This window comes from Poecilia reticulata, chromosome 9 (genome assembly GCF_904066995.2).
Source record: "Poecilia reticulata chromosome 9, P_reticulata-male-v2, whole genome shotgun sequence".
NCBI classification, from domain to species: domain Eukaryota; kingdom Metazoa; phylum Chordata; class Actinopteri; order Cyprinodontiformes; family Poeciliidae; genus Poecilia; species Poecilia reticulata.
The window spans coordinates 14,905,366-14,924,225 of record NC_088838.1 but is presented as its reverse complement, the minus strand read 5'-3'; the positions used below and the strand labels follow the sequence as shown (position 1 = coordinate 14,924,225).

Below are 18,860 nucleotides of genomic sequence, written 5' to 3'. Positions count from 1 at the left end.
TCTCTCTCTCTCTCTCTCTCTCTCTCTGTCTCTCTCTCTCTCTCTCTTGCCTTTAACCCGCTTTTTTTCGCTATTCTATCCAGGGTTTCTTCCTCTTTTTGGTGACAATAGACGGCCCATACTAATCAGGTTTCAAAGTAAATAGCAGCGCGGGGCGAGCTCAATGTAAATTGTGCCTGTCAGAGCCCCCCCACTCTCCTCCCAAGCCCCCTCCAGTCGTAGAAGCCTACACTGTAAAAAATATCCACCCTCAGACAGGCAGCCGTTTCAGCACCGGCGCCGGAAAATCCTGGCTGTGTACACAGACGGACCGGGTCGGCGGGTTGGATCGTGCGTCTTCGACGGCTGTTCGATTCGCCGTTGTGAATTTCCGGACTCTTGCCAATTTCTACGGGAATGTCTCTGATTCGAGACACTTTACTGGCAACATTATTTTAACCGCTTGTAGCGAGAGCGGAAAACAGGCAGAATACTGCAAAATGAGCGTGTTATTTCCACGATAAACGGATAGAAAATATAACAATTTTGCGATCCAATAGCGGAGCGGGGGTTTCATCTAGATGGACATTTTTTGTAGCGCCCTAACGGAGGGGGGACTCTAACCAATGGAGAGAAAGAGAGGGCTTGGCTATAACCTTAGCCTCCCATTTTCTCTCTCCCTCTATCCCCCCCTCCTCTCCTCTCCTCCTCCTCTATGCAGGGCTCTGGCCAGTCAGTCCTCTTTGATTATCAGTCTCCAGCAGCCCCTCTCTTGGCTCCTTGACATGAGCACCATATAAGGCGCAGCGATCTCCATAGAAACGTGTCAGTTTCAATAGTAGTGTCAAAGTTCACTATATACAGACATTCGCGCAGATCCCCCGTTTCGGAAACATTGCTCTGCTGGTCCTCTCGTTTAAGCGCATTCATTTTTTGGGGGTCTCTCCTTCTTCTTCTTCTTCTTCTTGCATATCCTATTAGTACTAGTTGGTGTTTTTCCTCTTTTTCTTTTTTTTCCTCAATCTTTTTTCTCTTCGTATCGCCGTTCCTCCTCGCTGGAGAGAGGTGAAACTATACATGGGTACTTCATTCGGCGACGCGGTTCTCCTTCGCAGCTGGGCGAGATGATGAGGTTTATTTAAGAATATAGATGTAAAAAGCCCAGCTCTTCAGGGTTTTTTTTTCCTCCTCCTCCTCCTCATATACGACGAAGACGGGAGTGTAAAGGAGCAAGGGGAAGAAAGGAGCAAGGAATTTATCTCCGCAGCACTTTGGATCGCGTCTTTCCAGCGAAAAGGTTTTGGTGTTTTTTTTTTTGTTTGTTTTTTTTACTCGCTCCTGCCTTTCTTTTGTGGCTATTTTTTTTTATCTGACTGCAATTTTTACGTCTGGACTCGGGTTTTCCTACAAGATTAGGGATTCCTGAATGGCTGACTGCAATTTACCTTGGAACTGGCCTCCCGATACTTGCATATCCTGATCGGGTGCCTCCTGATTTTTGAATGTATTGATCGCGTTTGCTCCCGTTCTTACCCCCCATATGAGATTGCGTGCTCCGATTTGACTTTGCACTGTCCCGTCTTTTGAGATTTTTTTTCCTTCCTCCTCTACGCTCCATAAACATCGGCGATCATTTCGCTTTACAGCACTTTCCGGGGCCGAGATATGGCAATGGTAGTTAGCGTCTGGCGAGATCCGCAGGAAGACGTGGCCGGAGGACCTCCGAGCGGCCCCAACCCAGCAGCGCAGCCGGCGAGGGAGCAGCAGCAGGCGGCGTCGGCGGCGCCGCACACTCCGCAGACCCCCAGTCAACCGGGACCCCCGTCCACGCCGGGGACCGCTGGGGACAAGGGGAGCCAGAATTCCGGACAGAGCCAGCAGCATATTGAATGTGTGGTTTGCGGGGACAAATCGAGCGGCAAACACTATGGCCAGTTCACCTGCGAGGGATGCAAAAGTTTCTTCAAGAGGAGTGTACGCAGGAACTTAACGTACTCATGTCGTGCCAATAGGAACTGTCCCATTGACCAGCACCATCGAAACCAGTGCCAATACTGCCGGCTGAAGAAGTGCTTAAAAGTGGGGATGCGGCGGGAAGGTGAATATATGTTTTAAAGCCCCACTCATGATTACGCATCCTAGTATAGCAGCAGCAGCGCGAGGGCTGCCATGTTGCATTAAGGTCACAGGCTTTATAGCTGGGCATATACCTATTACAGCAGACTTCATCCTTGTTTTGTTTTTTATTTGTATATATATATTTTTTCGAGATGTTTACATGAATGGTTTGTGTTTTCGTCTTTTGCGTGAGGGTGTAAAAGGCCAGTGCAGCCACGGCAGTTACATGCTTGTGAATGCAAGTCGCTTGAACAAAGCGGCTGCTCTTGTTAACCTTTTTTTTTTTTTTTTTACTTGTTTTGGTTTTTCTTGCAGTCTAAACTGCATCGTTTTCTTTCAAATCTATATTACATAGAGGCAAACCATAGAATAGTGAGTGTGTGTGTGTGTATATAATTGCGAGTATTTATGTCACCCCCTGAGTGTGTGTGTGTGTATGTTTTGAGTGTGTGTGAGGCTAATAGTCCCATTCCTTACAGTCCCTTAAGTAATCTTACTAATTTATAATTGCACAACAGGATTTATAAGTGGAATGTGTGTGTAAGACTGTAAAAAAACCGAGTACATAACAAAGCCACTTCTCTGTGCTGACTAGACAGCTCAGACACACTGAATCACGTCGTTCAAGTTTTCCATCCCTCATTGTTTTTGCTTGCTTTGCATTAGAGGCCATGTAACTATCCTTTCTGTGACAAGTGTTTGGCTTTTCCCAAATTGATGAGGACACCCTCTCACGTTTAAGTTGCATGTTATTCGACGTGCACACCACGATTCCCTGTGTATTAATAATTTATTTGAAATATTACGCACTAGCTAAATTCCCTCCTTATTCCCAGCTGACCTCTTGACTCAGACAAAACGTGAAATTATGGGTGAATTTAATAACAATTGTCCAACACATTTAGGTCCTGATTGCCTACAATTAGCAGTTGTTCAAATAACCTAAATTCATGAATTATAAATAAATAGAACGTAGACGATTAAGCCTTAAAATATTCATAATAGCCTAGTTGTTCCTAGTTGTTCTAAGTGAAAACATGGACGTTTTGTGTGTGTGTGTGTGTGTGTGTGTGTGTGTGTGTGTGTGTGTGTGTGTGTGTGTGTGTGTGTGTGTGTGTGTGTGTGTGTGTGTGTGTGTGTGTGTGTGTGTGTGTGCGTGTGTGTGTGTGTGTGTGAGTAAATGTATTTGCGCATGCACATGAGCCAGCTGTAAAGCCTGTATCCTTAAATTACAAATTCAGGGTGAAGATCGAGTGATATAACACATCTGTTTCCATTAAATATCTGTGTTGCTGATGGGATTTTTATTTTTTGCTTTAAAATCTGATTATTTTTTAAAACACGTACTCTTTTGGGGTTTTTTTATTGCATGCTATTTTTGATGAAAATAAGCACCAATAGTGGACAATGTTTATCAGTCCTGGATGCACATTTCCTCTTTTTCTCTTTCTTTTTGTCAGCGGTTCAGCGAGGAAGAATGCCTCCAACCCAACCCAACCCAGGCCAGTACGCGCTGACGAACGGGGACCCCCTGAACGGCCACTGCTATCTGTCCGGATACATCTCGTTACTGCTGCGGGCTGAGCCTTACCCAACCTCCCGGTACGGGAGCCAGTGCATGCAGCCCAACAACATCATGGGCATCGAGAACATCTGCGAGCTGGCGGCTCGCTTACTTTTCAGCGCCGTGGAGTGGGCGAGGAACATCCCCTTCTTCCCTGACCTGCAGATCACCGACCAGGTGTCCCTTCTCCGGCTGACGTGGAGCGAGTTGTTTGTGCTTAACGCGGCTCAGTGCTCCATGCCTCTTCATGTGGCCCCTCTGCTCGCCGCGGCAGGCCTGCACGCCTCGCCGATGTCTGCGGACCGCGTCGTGGCTTTCATGGATCACATCCGGATCTTCCAGGAGCAAGTGGAGAAGCTCAAGACCCTGCACGTAGACTCGGCGGAGTACAGCTGCCTCAAAGCCATCGTGCTTTTCACATCAGGTGGGTTGTCCACATCATCGCCTCACAGACGCACACGCACACACCAAAACGCAGATGGACGTGTTTATAAAGAAACGAGGCCTGGTTCTGGTACTCACACGCATGCAGAAGCTCGGATGCATCAGGAACATGGCTGTCAGGCAGCAGCTTAGTGCTAGAGTTGCTTGTGTGGCCGATGAAAGAGCCATTTTGTCAACAGCTTGCTTGATATCCACTGACATGCATTCCCATGTCAGCTGTAGCCGCAGCATAAGACGTGTAAACAAACCCAGATTGAGTAAGTGTATCAAGTTTTTAAGTTGAAAGCCCCTTTAAATCTGAGATTAGGTGCAATCGCAAGAAATTGAATATTTAATTTTTGGTGGGGTCTAAACAATCCTGCCCACGCTCCCCCCCCCCCCCCCCCCCATCCCTTCCCACCCCTCTCCGAAAATGTCTGAACCGAAGCCGAGCCTGCCCGGGTTCACATACGCATTTTGGAACAGGTGTCAAATAATTGAGCGTAAAGATGAAATAGTCTCTGTCAGTGGGTGATTTATGACAGCTGATGCGTTTATGAGCGTGGCTGCGCGCTTTTATCCGTGTTTTTTTCGTGCGCAAACACATGTCTTCGGGGGCAGAAAATAATCCCTAACAGACTGAGATCAAAAAAGAAAGACGAAGAAGAAGTCTGATGGAAGTTGACTAGCACATGAGTGCACATGGAGCTGCACTTAATAACACAAGTTATTAGTAGATTAATCTTAGCTGACCCATTAATTTTCTTACTTACTGAGGATAGTTTCTGCGTCGCGCAGCTTTGAAAAGTAATCAGCGGCACTTTTCAAAAGTAACCTACATTGTTGATAGCTTAATTGATGCCTGGCTGGGGTTTGGGGTCCCTAAATGTCCCTATTTACTCTCAGCTGCATAATTTGGATGCTAGTTTGGAATCGGTTGTGTGCGCCTGGTGCTTTTGAGGGCCTGCTATATCTGGTGATGAAGGAGGGAGGAAGATGAGCGTCTAAGCTACTTCTAGAGTTTGCTTAAAGTTTTGACCTAACTTTTATCCCCTTTTGCAAAGAAACTGAAGCAAGAATTACATAAACTTTCGCTGGACACGATCGTGATGAATACTTTGTTTTACTTTTTTAAAATTTGGGTTAATCGTAAAATAATTGTCTTTTCCAATATACTTGTAGAAGAAGACGCTCTTTGAGCAAATTTAAATACTTTTAAGTGAAACTTTATTTTCTTAAGAACAAACAAACACATTAAGCCTACTTTATAATATATTATATTATATTATATTATATTATATTATATTATATTATATTATATTATATTATATTATATTATATTATATTATAAAACCCCATAATTTTGCACAGTTTTAAAAATAACACACCTTGTTCATAATTAGCTACGTTTAATTTAGAACTAAATGATCCCAACTTTATTTATTTATTTATTTATTTATTTATTTATTTATTTATTTATTTATTTATTTATTTATTCATTCATTTATTTATTCATTTATTTTGCCAACTAAGCTTCCAAATTGAAATTTAGAAATGTTATTATTCTCTAAACGACTTGTAGCATTCAGGTTTTGTATTTTACAGTCATGTCTTTTGTCACGGTAATTTTTCAATATTTTTATTTATTTATTATTGGTTTTAAACAGTGTAGGCTAATTAATATCAAACATGTTCAGTTTAAAGTCAGTTCCGACGCACATAATTCGTAATTCTAATTTAAGTGTCCGTCTTGCTGTGATTCTACTTTTTTTTTTTTTTTTCAGGGACATTTTTTGCTTTGTTTACATTTAGCTTGACCATCTTGCAGTTATGACCATTTGCAGAAGAAGAAAAAAAACAACATACATAAATCCAGCTCAGATTACCCCATAGAAACTGCACATTCACGTCCACGCCATTGCCGTCCCCCATGTTTTCTAACAGATCATTTAGTTAGTATGATACGCTATAGAAAGTCACGTGGCGCTTTGCCAATTTCAGTGTGGATTTGTTTGCCTTTAATAACACAGCAACCTTGTCGGCATTTGATGCATAAATAAGGGGTGGTCAGGGTAAACTACTTCTCCCCCACAAATCTGGATCATTGTTCCGCGTCAACTCCTCGTGCAGCAACGTGTGTGTGTGCGCACCGTGGTGCTGACTTCTACAGAACCGGTCGTTTGGATCTGGAGGCTATCCTTCCCAGTCCATTGAGGCTTGTGGGGCGCATTGACAGGGAGGCCTCGTGGAGAGCTGTGGGGTGTCTTTAACCAGCCTTCTCCCCAAATGCATGCGTTCAGCTGCAGTGCTTTGAACTTTCTTGCTCGTCTTACTTCGAAAATTCGGCATTAAGACCTTGCATGTTTTGCGTCAAATATAATTAATTTAAACAGCATCGATCGGAGCCGGTTTTGAACAGACACTCAGAACAATTTGCATACACGGGGGCTCTGAGTGGCCGGATTGAGGTCACAGTAAATCACAGCAAGATCTCTGTGTTGCCCTCGGGTTCATGGGGTTATTGTGTCTAGGCCATAGTGAGTTATAGTGAGAAATTAAGAATGGTCCTAAAAAGCCTCTGTTTAGCCGCTTATAGTGTTGAGTGCCTGGAAGCTGAAGCTGCCTTTCATGTGCAGCTTCTACAAAAGCAGCGCTCAATACAAAAACAGCTTCTGAGAAGTCTTCTTGTGGGACCATGTATGCCAGCGGTTACACCACTTTATAAGCTTGGCTTGAGTGAAAAAACACATCTTCTTTTTTTACAGCAGAGGGAAAACGTGTAACACACCAACAGGGCTTGTATCCCTTTTGTCTGTCCTGAAGAGAAGAGTGGCTGCCGAAGCCGCCAAGCGCGTCTCGCCATGCGCTTTTTGGACATTTTCACGTCGCTTCTGAGCGCCACTGTTTCCTTCAACCTCGTCTAATAAATCTGATTGCTTTCAGCGGGCCTGTCCTATAGGCTACGACGGGGGAAGTAAAAAAAAAAAAAAACAGGCCAAGAGTGGTCTTTAGAGAGAAGAGCCGGCGAAATCACTTAACAGCTTACTGCGGAGTAATTAGGTCACATTACATCCAGTGTAATTTCAGATTCATCAGTACCGTTTATGTTGCCCTTACACTTAAATCCCCTGAGTTCAGACATAAAGAGCAGCGGCCTTTGGGCCTGCGTGTACCAGACCTTCTTCTTCTTCTTCTTCTTATTTTTATTTTTTTTTGCATTGTCACTTTTGGGTCTATACAGGCCTGCAACGCTGACATTTTCACCTCTAATTTCTCGCTGATTGCCCTCCACTGGACTATGCATCCAGTATATTGCAGCAGCATGCTCCCCTTGCTTATGCTGTATGACAGACAGTATGATGAAGCATGTTTGGGCAGCCTTGTTTGTCCATACCACATTGTCAATAGCACGTAGTGATAACCAAAGCGCTTTTACACGACGGGTGCGTCAGGGGAAAACAGAAACGGCAGTCACCACAAAATATCCACCTGGAAACTATTGTTATCAATTTTTTTTGTACTACTTAATAAATAATTGTGATAACAAAAATATAGAAGGCCTTTGCAGTATGATTGAACTCAGATGCACTTACTTTAGATCTGACATAACGAGCATATCTTTTTCTTCTCTCTTTTCTTTTTTTTACTTTCAGTCCAGGTTCTTGGATCTTTTCTCCACATATTCCATCTTATGGTTTAGTTCGCTGTGAATATACTAACCACAGTGTGTGTTTTTTAATGTTCCCTTAGACGCTTGCGGCCTGTCAGACGCCGCTCACATCGAGAGCCTACAAGAGAAGTCGCAGTGCGCCCTGGAGGAGTATGTCAGGAGCCAGTACCCCAACCAACCCAGCCGCTTTGGCAAGCTCCTGCTGCGACTGCCCTCTCTCCGCACCGTCTCCTCCTCGGTAATCGAGCAGCTGTTCTTCGTCCGCTTGGTAGGTAAAACTCCTATTGAAACCCTCATCAGGGATATGCTATTATCCGGGAGCAGCTTCAACTGGCCTTACATGTCCATCCAATGATCCTTATATGACAAAACAAAACAGAGAGGAGGAGGAAGGGGAAAAAAAGGACCAAATTTCTGCACCCCTCATCCTCCTTCGAGAAGACTATATATAGGACCTTTTTTTCTGAGAAACTTTGCGGAAGACATTACTTTTTTTCTGTCTTCTGGGACTTCGATGGAATACATTATGTACAGAAAAATATTGGAACTGGACTTTGCGCCTGTGTAAATCCGCACCGTCATCTTCAAGAACAGTACTCTCCATTTTGTAAAATACTAGTCTTTATTTTCTTTTTTCTTTTCCTTTTTTTGTAAAAAAAAACATACAAATAAAATGAAAAACATCATATGCGCAGTAAGAAAAAAAATGAATCAAGACTTAGCGGGAAAATAATGTTTCCAAGCAATTATAAGAATTGTCCTGTGTCTATGTACCTCTCTGTTTTGTATTTTTTCTGGTTCTAAACCAGGGTTTCTGTGATTCTATACTAATAATTTTTTGATATAACCTTTTGCTTCTTATAATGAGTGCGATATATGTTGTCGAAGCTATGTTCTCCAAGAATTAAAAATTGAAGTGAGAATTTAAAAGAATAAAAAAAAGAAAAAAAACAAGACAAATAAAATGAATTTAGACGAATAAGAAACAGTCTAATCGCTGTGACAATATCAACACTGATGGTTGAACTTTTTATTTTTATTTTTATTTTTTTATTTTTATTTTTTGACCTCCCCCTTCTCCCATGCTCCCAACTGATACGATGGACCTGCAGCAGAAGCAGCAAAACGAAACTGACCTCCAGGACGTTTTTACTGACATTTTTACTCCGTCTGGGGCGCATCCCCCCCTCCCCTCTACCCTTCTCCCCTTCATCCCCTTCCCCGGACCACGAGTGTGTGTGGAGTCGATCATCAGTCAAAAGAACAAACGGAGAGACATGAAATCAAAAAGCACTTTTAATATATCATTTCAAATACATTTTGTTTGTTTCGTCTTGAAGATTTTTGTTGTTTCTTGAATTTTATTGGTTGTTGCCTTCAATTTTGCTTACTCCATGATGCAGCTTTTAATTTTTATTTTTTTTATTTTTATTTTATTTTTATTTTTATTTTTTGGACAGAAGGGTTGGCTGATGAAGTTGTGTGATGGTGACTGTACTATTAAAAAAGAAATAGGCAACAATGTCTCACTCTCAAGCATTTTCCTGGGGATCAAATGTTTTATTATTATTATAAGTTTTTTTTATTATTATTATTATTATTTAACCAATCAGAGGGAATCTGTTGTTTTTATGTGTGCTTGTACAACAGTTCCTGAAACCTACATGTGAAAGCAAATTGTTACACGGGATTAAAAGGTGATAATAATTACACAATAGAAGCACATATTACATTTGGAAAGAGCCATGACATAACTGACAATGCGAGTACAAAGAGGAAGGAGACAATACTGGCCTGTGAGCGCATTAATGTTTAATATTTTTCCCAGACAGCGAGGGAAGCCTCTAACACAGAGCCACCTCTATAACCTTCCCCCTGTGGCTTAATCAAGGTGATTCTCTGCAAACCAACACCCACCTCGTATTACCCCCCACCCCCCACTTACTATCGCCTAAAATAAAAAAGAAAGAAAAAAGAAAAACTCTGCCCTGATAACGCATTGCATGCTCTGTATTGACGTGGGCGTCATTTGGCAAAAAAGGGTTAGGGGGGCCCCCGCTGCAAAGCTGCTGTGATATGCGTGATCAATCTGGAAAATGTATTTTACAGCATGTAAGCCAGTCGATAGGAACACCGAGTGTGATGCATTGTGTGGGAATAGAGAGGGAGGCAAAGAGGGAGAAAACGACAGAGACACACACACACACACAGAAAGAGAGAGAGAGAGAGAGAGAGAGAGAGAGAGAGAGAGAGAGAGAGAGAGAGAGAGAGAGAGAGAGTGCTGAGACAAACGAGAGAAGCGTGTTAGTACAAAGTCAAGTGTATGACTGTGTGTGTGTGAGTGTCTGCGTGTGAGTGTGTGTGTGTGACAGGATAAAAAAAAAGATGTGGCCTTGGTTTGCTTGATACAGTCAGAGTGTAATGAGTCCATCGATAGTGTGTGAGATGGGTTACGCACTGTCACTGCCCTTGCTTTGGTCTATTTCTTGTTTTTGTCTCAATTTACGCCCTAAATGACAGAAGGGAAACCTGGTTTATCACCGGTCCTTGCATTTAAATCACAGTGTAAGGCGTGATAAATAAAAAAAAATACGATAAAACAAAAATGATGGAATAAAATATGGCGCACAGGCTTGACATTTCTTAAGTCGTCATGAGATGAGCTGCCTCTGTGTCATTTTTAATTTTTGTTTTTTTACCCAGATCCTTCTTTTGTGGTTTTGGCAGTGATCAGGGACAGCAGAGCAGGGATGTGATATTTGTTAGCCTGTTTAATTATCAGCCGTGTGTTGTGAGTGTAACTCTCGCTTATAGGTTATTTTTGCACTGCTTATGTCATCAAGAAACTTTTAAGGTGTCACTGCCTGTAATAAAGGAAGGATGTGGCTCCAGGTTGTCCTCTGATGCTCTCTCTCATTATTTGTGAGATCACCTGACAAAGTAAGCCGTAATGTGGGTTGCATCCGCCTAAAGTAACTAAAAGCAAAAAAAAAAACGTGACGTTTTATTTCCAGTTTTGCACAGTTTTTCCTTGGTGGAGGTGATCATCTTCTCCACGACCTTTAGGTCAGGTGAAAGTTAGTGAAGAAGAACCTGATGTAGTATTTCCTCCTTATCCTGCAGACTGAATCATCCAAGCTTAATCGAAACAAAAAAAGACAGTAAAAGACAACAAAAATGTTTAGTGGCATTTCAACAAAAAATTATTTCAACCTTTGCTTTATTATTATTATTATTTTATTTTATTTATTTATTTTTTAAAATTTTAATTTATTTTCAGTATTTTTGTGCGAAGAACTCAGAGGATTTTAATAGGTGACATTCAGGAGTTCTAAATAATTATGTTTTACGTTTTCCATTACGCCCTTTTTTTTCAGATGTTGCTTTTTGTTGTTGTTGTTTTTTATTTAATGTAGGTCCGGACATAAATAGTGGGTTTGCAGGCTTATTAAACGTAGCTTTCAGCTGCTTGTCTCCACATAATGTATTCAGAATCCCCTCCAGAGTAACTATCTTTTATCCTCTCGCTGAGAGCATTCTGTTCTACAATTGTTACACTGCAGGCTATATAAGGCGGCGGTTCAAAAAAACACATGAAAATGGTGGCATGTGTTCCTAATTAACGTTTCAGTATAGGCAATGCGAGAGAAACACATGAGGACTCCGGGAATAAAGTGCTTATTCCTGTTGAGGTACCTTGGATATTGTGAGAGAGGCTTCATTTCTTGTATTGTGTAATATTTCAAAATGCTAAAAATAATGACCTTTGTCGTTTGCTTATTTTTTTAATATTGTCATTATATGTTGTAACAACATTAGCTACTATCAATTAAACGATTTATCCCGTAATATGAGAAGAAAGAGAAATACCTGCGCTGTCAAGTTAACTGCGGTGGGTAAAGGGAGATGGATATGAGGAAACGCCGGTCACCAAAGTATTACAGCGAAATGAGTTAAATAACCATTTACCTTTGTCTGGTTTCATTCATCAAACCACAAGTGGAGGACTCCCAACACGGGTGGGGGCTATTTGTTTGCTTTTACACAAGCAGCTGGGTGCGATTTCACGTTTGAGATATCTGTCTGAAAGCGAAACATTTATTATCCCAAGTTGTCAGTGAGCCCTATTTCTCCTGAACCCCTCAATGCGAACCGGCGTTGCAGCGTTCTGCAGCAGTAGGGAAAGGAAGAAGAAAAACGTCCTATTTGGCGTCACACGTCACTACTTTTCACTTAGAAGAAACAGCAGCAGCAGCAGCAGCAGCAGCTCGGTCACATTTGACAAATACGGCTGTTTGAGACAATAACACTTTCCAAATAGCCGAGGCTTCCGCTTATATAAACGAATGGGAGCCCCCCTCTGAAGTGTGACGCGGCTTATTTCTCATATTGTCTCCTACGTAAAAAAAGAAAAAAGAAAAAAAGAAAGAAAGAAAAGAAAAGAAAAGAAAAAAATGACAACAAGTGCTCTCGCCATATAGCTCATTCATCCACCCAGGCTTTGCAAGATGGCTAGGAACTGATGGCCAAATTTACATAGACGTAGCCTATGCAGAGATGTGTGCCACATCTCAGCATCCAGACCCAGCTTCTTGTTGCACGGGCTCTATATTCAGTCGGTGGCATAGATCAGTCCGCAGACCACACAGGCAACCTTTAAGCCATGGATCAAATCCAGCCCTTCTGGAGCTGCGAATGTAACACAAGGGGACGCCTCCCTGCTTATACGCGCACACGCCCGACTGTTGGAACAGCGTGAAAGGCGCATATAATGTATGTTTGCGTGCGCCCGTGCGTATCCACAAACCGTACGTAAGCGTATGTGCTGATGGAGAGCGGAGGGCGGAGGGGAGAGAGAAACAGAGAGAGAGAGAGAGATGATTGTGAGAAAGCCCGGATCGCTGTGTAAGCGGATCTCTTTGTGTTGATTTAGGAAGACGTTTGCTGTATATAACGTTCAAGGCTGATAATATCATTGCCTGGCCAGATAAATAAAGCATTGGCCAAAACCATCGGGTCAGCTATCGATCCGCTTTTTCTCCCGGAGCGAGAGAGAAGGCGGGGTGGACAGGAGGAGGGGGGCGGGGGGAAGAGAGGTGGGGGAGAGAAAGGGAAAGAGAGACAGAGAGAGAGAGAGAGAGAGACCCCACTCATTAGCATTCCACAGCCATGGACTAAACGCTGACAACTAACAGAGATATCCAGCTCTACACCACTGCATAACCCCCCCCCCCCCACACACACACACCCCCTTCGTCTCCCCCCACCCGGCCCTTCATTTCCAGCGGACAGATCTCTCGTCACAGCCAGCGCATTTTTATTTATGCCCTCTTCACTCCTTTTTGCACGAATGGACCCTTGCACAAGAGAGAGAGAAAGGAGGGGAGAAAAAGCCTGTAGTAAAGTAAGGCAGAGAAAGTAGGGGAGGGGGCGGGGGGGTGATGTTGTAAAAGCTGTGCAGAAGTGACAGCGCTAAGCGCACCGGCTTTGCTTGAGAGAGATACAATTGTGTGTGACGTGACAAAATAGAAGTGGGAGACGTTTTAAATTGCGACCCGAGACTTGGACATTTGAGGCTGAAAAATCAAGTCTGTGATTACCTAATGTTTTATTTAAAGAATGGAAGGATTTTGAACTTTTGAATGTATTTATTTTATTTTATTTTATTTTATTTTATTTTATTTTATTTTATTTTATTTTATTTTATTTTATTTTATTTTATTTAACCAAGTGGGGCTATTTATCTACGATTCTCTCGAAATGCAATAAATATGCCAAAAAAGTACATTTCAAATATTTAAAACTCTAACATTTTTTTAATTCTAATCTACTTTAACAATTAAATAATAATAATAAAAAAACGCAGCCCGAAGTTAACATGTGTAATAAAGAATCTTTCAACGAATTTCTGCAGACAAGCTCCCCTCTCTTCTCTCCTGTTCAGACGATTATATCTTAATATGCGCTGTAGTTTCGCCCAATAATGACAGCTGTTCAGCTGATAGTAACTTCTTTCCAAGTTTTTTTCTTTCTTTTTTTTTTCCTCCTCTCCCTCTCCACTCCACCCCACTCGGGCCCCCCTTGGTCTCTGTCTTGCTTTGTTGTTTTTAAAATATGCATGTCTCTCTCCGGAATGCCAGTCACGGGTCCAAACTTTGTGTGTCCCAACCTCCCACATGATGAAATGATCCTTTTAAAAGCGAGCTCAATATGTCTCAATCTGCACTCTTCTCCCTCCTCTACCAAAGCCTTCTGGGTTCGGGACGCAACCCAGACACGTACATAAATGTATGCATATAATAATTAAAGCGCAATTCACTTTACTGCGGACTTTATTTCTAAGCGCTGAAGAGGAAGACGCGGCTGGACCAAGTCAAGTTCTGTCAGCGACGGATGGATGAAGATTCATGGGAGGAAAAGGGGGGAAAAGTAAGACTCATCCTGACACTCTGTCTCTCTCTCGCTCTCTCTCCCTCTCTCTCTCTCACTTTTTCTGTGTGTGCGTCTGAGTGAGTGCGTGCATGTGTGTGTGTCTGTCTGTCCTGTTTGGTGTGTGCGTGTGTTCAAGGGGGAGTGGGTGAGAAAGACAGAGGGAAGTGTGAGAGCGCAAAGGGCATGTGGCTGTATGTTCGGGTGTACGCACGTTTATGTGTCTGTAAACTCGAGTGTGCAACTTTCTTCTCCTGCTGCCAACCAACCAACAGTTGTTTGCGTGGATGCTGGTGAGGCAAAAACCACACTGTATACCAAACAGGAAAGCAGTAAAAAAAAAAAAAAAAAAAAAGAAAGAAAGAACTGCTTAGGCTTAAAGAGGAAAAACTGAATAGGATGTTTTAAGCGAGCAGCTCAACTTTAACTTTTAACTTCTTCTGTCAGGAGAATGAGCCTTAGCCAATATGTACGAGAGACAAATGCAAAAAGACCCGATGATGGCTGCAGATGCAGGAACAAGAGTTTATGCCAAAACCTGTTGCTTCCTCTGCAAACTTTAACAAACACTGGAGTCGCGCAGCGTCCAGACCACCATCCACCATTTCCAAAAGAGAAAAAAAAATGTAAGCACACCGGGAGTCATCCGGTGAGCAGCAGCAAACAAATTGAATTTAATCACTGTGTTCATTTATTAAATTCAGACACGTTTTAATAGACATCCCCAACAGTCTGATTATGTCAACATATGGGAGGGCCGCGCATGCAGCAAGGCCTGGGCTTACATACCTGATAACGCCTGGGCTTTTCAGGCAATATTTACGGCTTTCTCTTTCTAATACTCTCCAGATGGTGTGTGTGTGTGTGTGTGTGTGTGTGTGTGTGTGTGTGTGTGTGTGTGTGTGTGTGTGTGTGTGTGTGTGTGTGTGTGTGTGTGTGTGTGTGTGTGTGTGTGTGTGCATGTGTGCGTGTGTGTGTGGTGTGACTGTGTGCTGCCACAGCAGTCGGCGAGCTCCTCGATATTTTACTCAGCAGCATTTTGTTGCAATTACATCAACGCCTAGAATTTATTGTTGACCCACTTTCATTGAGTTTTTCCCTTAAAGAAATCGCATACAATAAAACAGCAACCATATTTGAGCAAAAAATAAATAAAATAGCCGTGTGCATGCGCATGTGTGTGTTTACTTGATATGATAAATAAACATATTTATTTATATTTGAAAAATATATAAATTTGAAAAAAAATCGGTGCTCTTCAAAACTTCCCACTTCATGGTTTGATAGATTAATATGTTATATAGACAAAACACACAGGCCGCATTCATGCCTGACCAATCTTTGTTGGTGCCTGTGCGCTTTTTTTCAGCAAGTCACTCAAGCAGAATAATGCGTGAAAAGATATAATCCACTGAGCCCACACCCTATGCAGTCCTCTCCCATATTATCCTCTGACAAAGGATTGGCAAGCTTTTCAGCAGGTATCCAACCTCTGCTCTAAACACAGGCGAGTGACGTTTGTTGGAGATTTGACTAATACACTCATTTAGTTTCTGTGATATGGCTTTTGTTTTGCATGTGCAACGTATCTATCTATCTATCTATCTATCTATCTATCTATCTATCTATCTATCTATCTATCTATCTATCTATCTATCTATCTATCTATCTATCTATCTATCTATCTATCTATCTATCTATCTATCTATCTATCTATCTATCTATCTATCTATCTATCTATCTATCTATCTATCTATCTATCTATCTATCTATCTATCTATCTATCTATCTATCTATCTCTCTATCTATCTATCTATCTATCTATCTATCTATCTATCTATCTATCTATCTATCTATCTATCTATCTATCTATCTATCTATCTATCTATCTTACACTGAAAAAAACCTGTTGAAATTTAATCAATAAAATGTGTGTAACAATTTGGAAACCTTATTTTGGGAACATTTAAATCAGTATTTCTAAGTTGACTTTATGTAAGTTTTGCAGCTAAAAGAAGCCCCAACAACATACATTCTAAAAATATTAATTTATGTAACTTTGCTCATTTTGTTCTTCCTCACACCTTAAAAGGGAAACAAAAGGGAGAATTGGTTTTGATTAAGGCATAAACAATTACCAAAATGAGAAATACATTTTCAAATGTATTCAAAAAAGAAAGCTGGCACTCAAAGCTTAGACACACCATTTATTGCAATTGAGTACGTCAAGGTTGTTAGAAAGATTTACTTTAGCATGAATCTTGTTGCCGTATGAGTTCAATCATAAATTACTGAAATAGTAAGAAAAAAAATAATTAATTTAAGTCTGATTGAAAAATGTGGCATCTGAAGAGCTCGGATGTGACGTTCATTTGCAATGATTGCATCAGTTTTAAGGTGCTCAGTTTGCTAGCACATTTGGCTTCAGCATTAGCATTGTTGCTAACCTATTTCAGACATAAAATTGTACTAGATCAGTAATTAAGTGTTCTTTGGTGGAATGGAAACTATTTTCCAGAAAGCCAAAGCTAGGATGTGCTGTTCAACGGCAACAATTACCTCAAGGTTAAGAAGCTCTGCTGCCAGCAGGTTTTACTTAAGGATTGTTCTGTCGCTAAACGAGTGCAGGCCTAAAACGTTACTGAAATAGTGATCATTTACCACTGCCTGCCTTTTCATGATAGATTTAGAATCTACCATTACAAGAAATGGGAAAGGGAACTATTGAGATGAACAGTATTGTTAGTTGTTGGCAATCACAGCTTCATGGTTAAGAAGCAGTTTGCTAGCAAGTTTGCAAGCATAAGCGCTCTCTAAAAATTGCTGTCATAATATTTTTCTGATATGCTAATAAACATTTTAAAATGTAATGTTAAAACAAAAGAAAGTTGAGATGTAAAATCCTCTCCCTCCCTTCCAAAGCTGCCTCAGAGTTTACAGATCTCAGTTTTCTTGCAGGTTTTAGTTGACGTTGCCATTGCTGAACTAGTTACAGCTGGATACAAACTTGAATTCTTGCTCTGCAGTAGAAACCTTACCAAGCACTGATACTACAACAGCATCCACATGTTACGAAGAAGGCATGTGTTTTTTAATACTAAACCCATGTACACTATCCCCCTCACTGCCTTCTCAAGCTCAAATAAATGGCAGTCTCTGCTGAAAATATTTCATTTGGATTTGTTATTGAATGAAAGGAGCTAGAAAGTATTACAAACTTATGCGTTTGATCAGTCATTAAAACTGATTTAATAGTTGACATGTGATACTCCTAGAAGTTCATTTTTATAGTGTATGATAAACCACAGCAATACATCTCTCATATATGCCTCAGTGTGCCTCACCTGTCAGTGGTAAGGTTTCCCTCTGAACCCCTGTACCTGGATCTTTCCCTCTCTCTTTTCCTGTCCAGCTCCCAGCCACCTCAGAGGACACGTTGATAAATACGTGTCTTTTTCTTCTTTTTTTTTTATTTTACCCATCTTACTCAGCGCCATCCATCAAATTTGTGCCTCCATGTTACGCGTCTGCGCTTGAGGGAAGTAGGAAGAGGATGCCAGCAGGCGCTCAGAGAAACACACTCTAAAAAGCGTCAACAAGAAAGGTGTTGTTGTCCATATGAAGACAGAATAATTACCGTGGTGAGAATCGTCCTAACCCAGGCCATATAAGGGGTTGATGCCCTGGAAAATGTTAACACCGGCTTTTTGCTGTGCTTACGTATGTCAATATCTTCTTTACGCCCGACATGATGCGTTTTGATTGACAGGTGGAGCACATGTTTATTCTCATTATTATAATAATAATAATATTATTATTACTTCAGGGTCGGCCAGCGCTTGGAACATTCTACCGAAGACCCCCTCACCCCGTGGTTGCAGACTCCTTTGTGGCCCCACATACCGCCGCTGTGATTATAGAAGTGCCTCCTCTTCCCTAGTTAAAGAAGCAAAGCTCTAATCTAGCTTCTGTGTCGCCCCCCAAAGCCAGCGTGCGCTATAGTTGAAAATGTGCGTACGGGAAGAATGAGTGGGGGTCGGTCTGAGCGAGAGAAGACGGGAAGAGGAGGGTGAGACAGAAAGAGAGAGAGAGAGAGAGAGATGAGGGAGGGGGGTTATAACGGAGTGGCCCTTTCCCTCGTTTGAGTGACACGACCCCTCTCTCCTCTTCAAAGGCCACGCAGAAATAAACGCATCTCATTTGAATGCCGATTTTGTTTTTCTCGGTGGTATTTTATAGCCAAGATTTCTCCAATAGGAATGTGTATTTTATTTCCCTCCCCTTTCCTCCCTGCAATATATTGAATCGCGCTGGTTCGGGTGGCAGCGGATTCAATATACCCATCTCTCCACATGAAGCATTCTGCAGCCAGTGTGGTATTTTGTCCATCAACAACATCCCCCCACCCCCACCCCCTACACACTCGCACCCCACCCTGTCCAAATTCATTTGCATCCGCTGATGATATCAGTAAAGAATTACTGGCACCGTATGAGGCAGTCTAGCTGGGGGAGGGTGTGGAGGGGGTGAAGAGAAGGCTTATTTGGATAAAACTGGACCGCAGAGTGGACACGGCCCTAAAGGTCAGTCGCCCATTCATGTCAAGGTGGCAGGGGGTTGGTTGGTGTATATATGTGTGTGTGTTGTGGAACAGAGGGAGGGAGGGGAGAGAATGGG

The 18,860-nt window shown here is 42.0% G+C and overlaps 1 protein-coding gene and 1 long non-coding RNA gene across 2 annotated transcripts in view; both read left to right on the top strand.

Annotated features, from left to right (window-relative positions):
* The first annotated feature begins 413 nt into the window (after positions 1–413).
* Positions 414–10,658, top strand: nr2f1a (nuclear receptor subfamily 2, group F, member 1a). The gene is made up of 3 exons (XM_008418922.2): positions 414–2,077; positions 3,558–4,085; positions 7,835–10,658. Exons 1-3 carry the CDS (start codon positions 1,645–1,647, stop codon positions 8,107–8,109), a joined length of 1,236 nt encoding a protein of 411 aa, XP_008417144.1. The 5' UTR covers positions 414–1,644; the 3' UTR covers positions 8,110–10,658.
* Positions 10,659–12,990: 2,332 nt separating this feature from the next.
* LOC103470466 (uncharacterized) overlaps positions 12,991–18,860 on the top strand; it is a 28,098-nt gene continuing 22,228 nt past the window's right edge. Inside the window, exon 1 of the long non-coding RNA XR_534494.3 lies at positions 12,991–14,183. This is a non-coding gene — a long non-coding RNA (uncharacterized LOC103470466). The remainder of the gene's footprint in view (positions 14,184–18,860) is intronic.